Source organism: Chiloscyllium plagiosum, chromosome 6 (assembly GCF_004010195.1).
Source record: "Chiloscyllium plagiosum isolate BGI_BamShark_2017 chromosome 6, ASM401019v2, whole genome shotgun sequence".
NCBI classification, from domain to species: Eukaryota; Metazoa; Chordata; class Chondrichthyes; order Orectolobiformes; family Hemiscylliidae; genus Chiloscyllium; species Chiloscyllium plagiosum.
Genome location: NC_057715.1, coordinates 55688320 through 55698776, shown reverse-complemented (window position 1 = coordinate 55698776; position 10457 = coordinate 55688320). Strand labels below are relative to the sequence as shown.

The window sequence follows — 10457 nt, the reverse complement described above, 5'->3', positions numbered from 1 at the left end:
ATAGTGAAGAAGGCGTTTGGTATGCTTTCCTTTATTGGTCAGAGTATTGAGTACAGGAGTTGGGAGGTCATGCTGCGGCTGTACAGGACATTGGTTAGGCCACTTTTGGAATATTGCGTGCAATTCTAGTCTCCGTCCTATCGGAAAGATGTTGTGAAACTTGAAAGGGTTCAGAAAAGATTTACAAGGATGTTGCCAGGGTTGGAGGATTTGAGCTATAGGGACAGGTTGAATAGGCTGGGGCTGTTTTCCCTGGAGTGTTAGAGGCTTAGTGGTGACCTTGTAGAGGTTTATAAAATCATGGGCATGGATAGGGTAAATAGACAAAGATTTATCCCTGGGGTCGGGAGTCCAGAAATAGATGGCATAGGTTTAGGGTGAGAGGGGAAAGATATGAAAGAGACTTAAGGGGCAACCTTTTCACACAAGGGTTGTTGCCTATGTGGAATGAACTGCCAGAGGAATGGAGGCTAGTAAAATTGCAACATTTAAAAGGCATCTGGATGGGTAGTATGAATAGGAAGGGTTTGGAGGGATATGGGCCAAGTGCTGGCAGGTGGAACTAGATTGGGTTAGGATATCTGTTCAGCATGGACGAATTTGACTGAAGTGTCTGTTTCCGTGCTGTACATCTCTATGACTCTATTTAAGGCTGACATGTCTACAAATGAGAACTTCGCTTCTGAGATATTTGTTTCTGAGACTTACTGTAAGTACTAGTTTATGGGGGAGAAGAAAAAGGTGCCATGTTCACTTTTAGAATGGTTCTCATTTTCTGTATTCTTAAAACTGTCTTTCTTTACAGGCAACTGAAAGCATATTCCGAATGGCAGTAACAAGGGGTCTTATCACACCAGTTAAACATGGCGAGGTAAGAATTTATCACTGTCTGTTTTTGTGTCATTGAAAATAATTCCAATTTACTATTCATCTACCAATGAGCTTGCATTATTCACTGAGGTATATCGCAAAGTTGTCTCCAAAAAAAGAAAATGAGGCCTATGTTAATTCTGTTGTGGTTAGGAATGTGACGATTTGGGGTAAAACTTTAATTTTTAAGCTTTTGACATTCACCTAATCCTTTTCTGCTTGATTGGGTGGGTATTCACTTTGAGGCCATCCTTAATAATGGAGAAGCCCAGTACATTAGTACAAAAGACAAGGTTGAAGCATTTGTATGCATCTTCAGTCAAAAGTGCTGAATAGATAATCCAGCTCAACCACCTGTGGAGACCCCAGCATTACAGATGTCAGTCTTCAGCCAAATCAATCTACTCCATGCGCTATCAAGAACTGGCTCAAGACACTGGATGCTGCTAAACCTAATGGCACTGACCACGTTCTGTCAATACTACTGAAAGTGTGATGCAGAAATAGCTGCAGCCCTGTTTCCATACAATAACAAGACCAATGTAATTTCCAGTATTGCAGTACTTTTCCTGATCCAGTTGGTGCTGTTTTGGAGCAGCATCTGCCTCTCGAGCCACTCCCTGCCTCCTGACTTGTGCTCTCTAACTATTTCTCACCACTGTCTGAGCTCCTCACAAGAGGACTCTGCACAGCTGAACCTGGCACTATTCCCTGAGAAGCCTTCCCCATTCACTTATATGGGATCTTTGCCAACCTTCCTCCCTTATCATCTTCTCAACCTTTATTATTCTCTACTTCTCTCCGCAAACCCTCTCCCTGTCTCTCTTCCACCACCACCACCACCACAGACCAAGCAAACCCCAGCAGTTCTGTTGCAGTTCCTCACCAGCCATGATTCAGCACTGGAGAGCATTCCAGTGGGAAATCCCAGTAAGCCCAGCTGCAACCTGGTCTCCATCCTATCGGAAAGATGTTGTGAAACTTGAAAGGGTTCAGAAAAGATTTACAAGAATGTAGCCAGAGTTGGAGGATTTGAGCTATAGGGAGAGGTTGAATAGACTAGGGCTGTTTTCCCCGGAACATCGGAGGCTGAGTGGTGAACATATAGAGGTTTATAAAATCATGAGGGATATGGATAGGATAAATAGACATAGTCTTTTCCCTGGGGTGTGGGAGTCCAGAACTAGAGGGCATAGTTTTAGAGTGAGAGGGGAAAGATATAAAAGAGACCTAAGGGGCAACTTTTTCATGCAGAGGGTGGTACGTGTATGGAATGAGCTACCAGAGGAAGTGGTGGAGGCTGGTACAATTGCAGTATTTAAAAGGCATTTGGATGGGTTTATGAATAGGAAGGGTTTGGAGGGATATGGGCCAGGTGCTGGCAGATGGGACTAGATTGGGTTGGGATATCTGGTTGGCATGGACGAGTTGGACCGAAGGGTCTGTTTTCATGCTGTACATCTCTATGACTCTAAATGAGATATCGAGAGTCCAGAGACAGTATATGCCTGTTAGGGTGAAAGGAAAGGCTTGTAGGTGTAGGGAATGCTGTATTGACTACAGAAATGAAGGGTTTGGTTAAGAAAAAGAAGGAAGCATATATCAGGTATAGACAGGAGAGATGGAGTGATTCCTTAAGTATACTCTTGCTGCCTTTTATACTCTAAGAGGGAAATCAGGAAGGCAAAAATGGGACCTGAGATAGCTTTGGCAAATAGAGTTAAGAAGAATCCAAAGGGTTTTTACAAATACATTGAGGATAAAAAGGTAACTAGGGAGAGAATAGGGCCCCTCAAAGTCAGCAAGGCGGCCTTTGTGTGGAGCAGCAGGAGATGGGGGAGATACTAAATGAGCATTTTGCATCAGTGTTTCCTGTGGAGAAGGACATGGAAGATATAGAATGTATTGAAATAAATGGTGACATGTTGAACAATGTCCATATTACAGAGGAGGAAGTGCTGGATGTCTTGAAACGCATAAAAGTGGATAAATCCCCAGGACCTGATCAGGCGTACCCTAGAATTCTATGGGAAACTAGGGAAGTGATTACTAGGTCCCTTGCTGAGATATCTGTATCATCGATAGTCACAGGTGAGGTGCTGGAAGACTGAAGGTTGGCTAACATGATGCCACTGTTTAAGAAAGGTGGTAAGGATAAGTCAGGAAAGCATGACACCGGTGGTGGACAGGATGTACATGTATTTGGAAAGGCAAGGACTGATTAGTGATAGTCAATATGGCTAAATGCGTGGGAAATCATGTCTCGCAAATGTGATTGAGTTTTTGAAGAAGTAACAAAGAAGATTGATGAGGGCAGAGCAGTAGACGTGATCTATATGGATTCAGTAAGGCGTTCGACAAGACTGCACGTGGGAGACTGGTTAGCAAGGTGAGATCTTGGTGGAATACAGGGAGAACTAGGCATTTGGATACAAAACTGGCTAAAGGTAGAAGACAGAGGGTGGTGGTGCAGGGTTGTTTTTCAGACTGGAGGCCTGTGACCAATGGAGTGCCACAAGGATTGGTGCTTGGTTCACTACTTTTCGTCATTTGTACAAATGAATTGTATGTGAGCGTAAGAGGTATAGTTAGTAAGTTTGCAGATGACACAAAAAATTGGAGGTGCAGTGAACAGCAAAGAAGGTTACCTCACAATACAACAGGATCTTGATCAGATGGGCCAGTGGGCTGAGGAGTGGCAGATGGAGTTTAATTTAGATAAATGTGAGGTGCTGCATTTTGGGAAAGCAAATCTTAGCAGGACTTAATTGTAAGGTCCTGGGGAGTGTTGCTGCATGACGAGACCTTGGAGTGCAGGTTCATAGCTCCTTGAAAGTGGAGTCGCAAGTGGAGGCCGTTTGGTATGCTTTCCTTTATTGGTCAGAGTATTGAGTACAGCTGTTGGGAGGTCATGTTGCTGCTGTACAGGACATTGGTTATGCCACTCTTGGGGTATTGTGTGCAATTCTGGTCTCCTTCCTATCTGAAGGATGCTGTGAAATTTCAAAGGGTTCAGAAAAGATTTGCAAGGATGTTGCCAGGGTTGGAGGATTTGAGCTACAGGGAGAGGTTGAGTAGGCTGGGGTTGGCATAAAATCATGAGGAGCATGGGTAGGATAATTGGCAAGATCTTTTCCCTGAGGTGGGAGAGTCCAGAACTAGATGGCATAGGTTTAGCGTGAGAGTGGAAAGATATAAATGTGACATATGGGGCAAATGTTTCACGCAGAGGTTGGTATGTCTATGGAATGAGCTACCAGAGTAAGTGGTGGAGGCAACATTTAAAAGGCATCTGGATGGGTATATGAATAGGTGGTGTTTGGAGGGAGATGGGCTGGGTGCTGGCAAGTGGGACGAGATTGGGTTGGGATATCTGATCGGCATGGACGAGTTGGACCGAAGGGTCTGTTTCCGTGCTGCACATCTCTACAATCTACAACCTCCACATAAGAGGAGGGGGTAAACAAAAGTCAAAGTGCCCTAGCTGTCAAGAAACCTATGTCCTCTGACCACTGATTCAAATGGCTACCAGAGGCACTGGTTATTAGAAGGGCTGCTGTTGAACCCAAAAAGATGCCTTTGGACAGTAACCAGGAATAAATAACTACTTCAGATGGCTTGGGCGCAGTGAATAAAAGCCCTGAGCAATGATACTGATCCTGAGCAGTGGTCCCACAGCTCCACTCTGAAGGTCCGTGATTGGAAGTACTGTCAGTAGAATGCTGCAATTTTCATTTATGTTTTGAAACTTTGGTAACTGAGATAACTGTTAACCTATGTAGGAATTAGGCATTTAAAGTGCTTTATTTCAATTTTGTGATTGCAGATATATTGTTTTAAACGTTTTCTGCTCGCAAGACTGTATTGAACTTAAGCGAAAATGAGAACTGCAGATACTGGAGATAAGAGTCAAGAGTGTGTTGCTGAAAAAGCACAGCATTGATCCTGATGGTGGGCTTTTGCCCAAAACATCGATTGTCTCACTCCTCGGCTGCTGCCTGACCTGCTGTGCTTTTCCAGCACCACATTCATGACTGTATGGAACTTAACTTCAATTTTAAGGTTGATTCCAATAGAATCAACACTTTGCATAAATTTTTTAACTTTTTAAAGTTGAGTTCTAGATGGCAACTCTGACTTTAAGTTTGGACTTTCATATTGATACTCATCACGCCCACATTACTGATTCTATTATTACTTAGCAATATTTTAAAAAGCCATCTCTAGTACTTATTGTAGTACTGGAGTTCTCTAGACTCATCATGTCTTGAAAAGTTAACTCTGTTTCTTTCTCTATAGATATTGCATGACCTGCTGAGTTTCTTTCATACTGTTCTGCTTTTATTTAACTTTGCCAGCTTCTGCAATATTTTGCTTTTATCTCTCGTACTTTGATTTCTTTCATAACATTCCTTGAAAATAGTTTTCATGTTATGTTTCGAATCGAGTGGGACCTACCCTGTTGCCATTATTTGTTTTATGGTGACTACTAGTACTTTAGATTTAAAATCTAGTTTAGAGTGGTTTACAAATGATTCACTATGTTTGAGTGTTTCTACACAGAATAAGATAAATCCATGGAAGATTAAGTAAGTCTCCAAACAGACTTTGATTTAATATTTTTTCAATTGAATCTTTTTTTTGCACTTAAAATATTTCAGTCACATACTTTCCAGTTATGATGGTAACAGTCAGAGCTTTAAATATTACCTGTAGCTATACCTGTAGTGGTTAGCACTGCTGCCTCACAACGCCAGGGACCCGGGTTTAATTCCTACCTCAGGCGACTGACTGTGTGGAGTTTGCACATTCTCCCCGTGTCTGCGTGGGTTTCCTCCGGGTGCTCCGGTTTCCTCCCACAGTCCAAAGATGTGCAGGTCAGGTGAATTGGCCATGCTAAATTACCCGTAGTGTTAGCTAAGGGGTAAATGTAGGGAGGGGTATGGGTGGGTTGTGCTTCGGCAGGCGGTGTGGACTTGTTGGGCCGAAGGGCCTGTTTCCACACTGTAAGTAATCTAAGTAGGTAATCTAAGTAATCTAATCTAATCTATGAAGAGCGACTGCAAAATGTGGCAGAAAGAGCATTTGGAGACATTATGCTTAAGTGCATTGCTTAATAAATTGTTTAAATGATTGAAATGGAAAATTATAATGCTTATATTCAATTTTCTGTTAAAGTTGTTTTATTTATTCATGGGATGTGGGCTTCCAGCAAGTTGTGGTGAGTTGCTGTCTTGACCGCTGCAGTCCATTTGGTGTAGGTATATCCACAAGGGATGGAAATGTGTTGCTGGAAAAGCGCAGCAGGTCAGGCAGCATCCAGGGAACAGGAGAATCGACGTTTCGGGCATAAGCCCTTCTTCAGGAATTCTTCAGCCCTGAAGAAGGGCTTATGCCCGAAACGTCGATTCTCCTGTTCCCTGGATGCTGCCTGACCTGCGCTTTTCCAGCAACACATTTCCAGCTCTGATCTCCAGCATCTGCAGACCTCACTTTCTCCTCAAAGATATCCACAAGGGAGCAAAGTTTCAGGACTTTGACCTCTCAAACCTGAAGGAGCGGTGATATATTTCCAATTAAGGATGATGGGTGACTTAAAGGGGAACCTGAGGTGGTGGTGATCCCCTGTATCTGTTACCATTGTCCTTCCAGATGCTCGTGATCACTGGTTTGGAAGGTGCTGACTAAGCAGACTTGATGAGTTGTTGCCTTTCATCTCGTAAATGGTACACACTGCTGTCACTTTATACTTCAATTGTGGGAAGTGTGGATGTGATCAACCAAACAAGCTGCTTTGTTCTGGATGGTGTCAAGCTTCTTGAGTGTAGTTGGAGCTAAACTCTAGGCAACTGGGGAATATTCCATCACCATTCTGAATTGTCCCTTGTATATGAAGGACAGGCTTTGGGGAGTCGAAGTGAGTTACTCATTGCAGGATTTGTAGTCTCTGACCTATTCTTGCATGTTTTTGCTGCATTTGGTCATGAACTGCTTCAGTATCTGAAAAGTTGTGAATGGTGTTGAACATTGAGCAGTCACCGTTGAAAACCACACTTCTGACCTTTTGATGGAGAGTTGGTTCTTTGATGCCGCATCTGTTCAAATGTTGTTGTCTTGATGTTGAGAGCAGTCACTCTATCCCTCCCTCTGGAGTTCAGCTCATTTGTTCATTGTTAAACTAAGGCTGCAACAAGGTCAGGGGCTGAGTGGTCCCCTTTCATCACTTTCCTGATGATTGAGAGTAGACCAATGGGGTGGTAATTGGCAGGGCTGTTCTGCATTTTGTGCACAAGCCATACCTGTAAAATGTTCCTCTTGTAAGTTGATGTCAGTATTGTCACTGTCCTGGAAAAGCTTTGCTCAAGGAGTGGCTTTTTCTGGCCCATAAATCTTCAGTAGTACTATTGCTGAAATATTGTCAGGGTCCATAGTGCCTTCAGTTGTTTCTTGATATCTTGCAATATTGACTGAAGACTATGATGCTGGAGATTTCTGGTGAAAGCTGAGATAGGTCATTTAATTCACACTTCTGGCTACAGAGTGTTGCAAATGCTTCAGACCCAGCTTTTGCACTGATATGCAGGGCTCCCCTATAATTGAGGGTTAGGTTATTTGTGGAACCACATCCTCCAAAGAGTTTTTAATTGTCCACCATAATTCACAAAATGGCTGGATCGCAGTGTGTTGGTCTGATATGTTGGTTGTTGAATTACTTACTTACTAATGCTACTTGGTATTTGAGCACTTGGTTGTGGTCTCACCATGCTTTTATGTATGCTTGTTATTGCTCCTGACATGCCCTCTTGCACTCTTCATTGTAACAGGGCTGATTTCTCCGTTGGATCTAATGGTTGCGTAGGGGGAAATACTGTGCCATGAGGTTAGGATTTAGTACAATTCTGCTGCTGTAGGTTGTCTACAATGCCTTACGGATGCAGAGCCATGCGTTTGCGAGATTTGTTTGAAATTTATTCCATTTATCATGACAGTGGTGCCACACAATACGATGGAGGGTATCCTCAACATCAAGGTTGGAATTTGTTTTCACAAGGATTGTGCAATGTTTATTTTTATGGATCCCATATTAGGCGAATGCATCTGCGTCAAGTAGATTGGTGAGGATGACGTGAGGTGTGTTTTTCTTGCTTTTGAGTTTTTTCATTAAAAATTATACAACACCAGGTTATAGTCCAACAGGTTTATTTGGAAGCGCTAGCTTTCTGAGCGCTGCTGCTTCATCAGGTGGTTGTGGCGTATAAGATCGTTAGACACAGAATTTATAGCAAAAGTTTACAGTGTAATGTAACTGAAATTATATATTGAAAAAGACGTGGATTATTTGTTAAGTCTCTCATCTTTTAGAATTAACATGTTGATTTCAGTTCTTTCATATGCAAATCCCAGAACTTTTTAAAAAGTATATTCTCAAGTGAACTTTAACAATTGGTGTCATGTCGGTCCAGATATTGAATTTAAGATGTGAGCTGCCCTGTGTGAGATGGTCTGTGCCACAATATTCAGATCGATTCTAATGCAGAAACTCTTTCCCCCCCGCCCCCCCACTTCCACCCACCACCACCTTACCACCATTCCAACCTTCCAACTCAGCACCATCCTCATGACCTGTCCCATTTGTCCATCTTCCTTCCCACCTATCCGCTCCACCCTCCCCTCTGACCTTTCACCTTCATCCCCACCTCCATCCACCTATTGCATTCTCAACTACCATCCTCCCAGCCCACTCCACTCCCCTTCCATTTATCTCTCCACCCCAGAGGCGCTCAGCCTGATTCCTAATAAAGGGCTTTTGCCCGAAACGTCAATTTTTCTGCTTCTCAGATGCTGCCTGACCTGCGGTGCTTTTCCAGCACCATACTCTTGACTCTGATCTCGAGCATCTGCAGTACTCACTTTCGCCTAGTCTCGGAGCTATCCTTTAGGACTTGACCAGCTTAGTCAGTTGTGGTACTGCCAAGTAAAGACCCTCAACCAGAATATAATTCTGCATTCTTGCTACCCTTCTTCCAATTGGTGTTCTACATGGTGACCTTTCTGAATTTGAAACTTGGTCCCCAAAACATTACTTGGATTTCTGGATTGCTAGACTGGTGTCAAAACAACTACTGCAATGTCTTCCCATCAAGAAAGTGGAGAAAATTAAACAAAATACCAGAACGGTACTGAATTCCGTGTCTTTCAAAAGCAAGTTCACCAGAGGAACACGCTTGGTTTTTAACTATCTTTTCCAACACATTTCATGCAATTGTCTTAACCAAAACAAAAATAGTTCATAAGAAAAAATGGTGAATATTTTCATTATTTTTATTTCAATGAAATATTGTCCTGCTAAAACTATTTACTGAAATATGAACAAAAAGTGCAGAAGAAACCCAGCAGGTCTTGCAGCCCCTGTGAACTCTTGAAGAGTAGAATCTGACTCAATTTTAACTGTTTCTGTCTCCACAGATGTTGTTCGACCTGCTGAGTTTCTCCAGCACTCTGCTTTTATTCCAGATTTTCTGTGTCTTCAGTATTTTGCCTTTATTCAAACAATTTACTGTCCTGTATCATTTAAAAGATGATGTGTAAAGCTGTGAAACTTAATGAACTGGTTTGTTGAAACTGAATGACTTGTAAATACTGGAACCTGATTTAAAGTATGTTAAGTATAAGTTAGTTTGTTAGATTGACTGAGAGGTTGAAATTATGTTGCTTGACAGCTATTGCTGTTTTCTCAGGATTGGACCCTGGATTCTGTATGTATTTCACCACTTTTAGCATGATTTAACTGGAAAGCATGCACTGACAATTGTGTCCCACTATTCTATAAGCAGTCCCTGAAATGTCTAAATGTACAATATCCTGAAGAGATCACTAAAACACTGACTGACTGAAACTCAGTACAAAAGCAATTCATACCAGGTTTTATCAGTGTTTGAGAAAGTAAGTCTATTTTTTATAACACATTTAACTTCAACATAGTGAAAAGAAAGAATTTCTAATCTATGCAATTTTAACAAGACCCCCTTAAAGTACCCTCCAAGTACATGCAGTCATGATTAAGGCAGCAAAAGAAAAATGGTTTAACACGTACACTATGGGTAGAACTTTATTGTCTTGCACTCTTCAGTTTTAACAATGATGAAATGCTGTTTGTAGGGTGATGGTTGATCAGTTCATTTTCTCGTATAAGTTTGTTCTCTAAGCTTCATTTTTCTGTCCTTCTCCCACAAGGAGACAGCGAAAGGGAGAAATGGGTGCTTTCTGGCTGCAGATTCTGGATGTTCTACTTCTTTGTCACTCTTGCCACAGGTTGAGTCTACAGAGTGTTTAAAAAGTTGTATCAGAGGGCTGTTGTCAGGTTGAATTTCTTAGACTTAAAAACTTCTCGGTGCTGGGGTTTCCATCTTGAGTACTCCCTTTTAGTACTTCAAGAAGCAACATCAAAGCGTGCAGTTTAACAATATATGCAGCTACTGATTTTCAGGTTACAAAAGTTTTTCTGATTTTCCAGTTACTGCAGTCCAACTTCCATTTCAGTTTCTTGTCCCAAACATGAAAATTATGGTATCTCTTATTTTGTGGGG

General features: G+C 42.1%; 1 protein-coding gene across 4 annotated transcripts in view; it reads left to right on the top strand.

Moving 5' to 3' along the window:
- Window positions 1-10457, top strand: part of tmem135 (transmembrane protein 135) — a 540960-nt gene that overhangs the window by 234143 nt on the left and 296360 nt on the right. For 3 of the 4 annotated variants that reach the window (XM_043691565.1, XM_043691564.1, XM_043691562.1), the window contains exon 5: window positions 806-871. The exons of the other annotated variant lie outside the window; for it this stretch is intronic. In XM_043691565.1, coding sequence (XP_043547500.1) covers window positions 806-871 — 66 coding nt within the window. The remainder of the gene's footprint in view (window positions 1-805; window positions 872-10457) is intronic. 4 annotated transcript variants of the gene reach the window in all.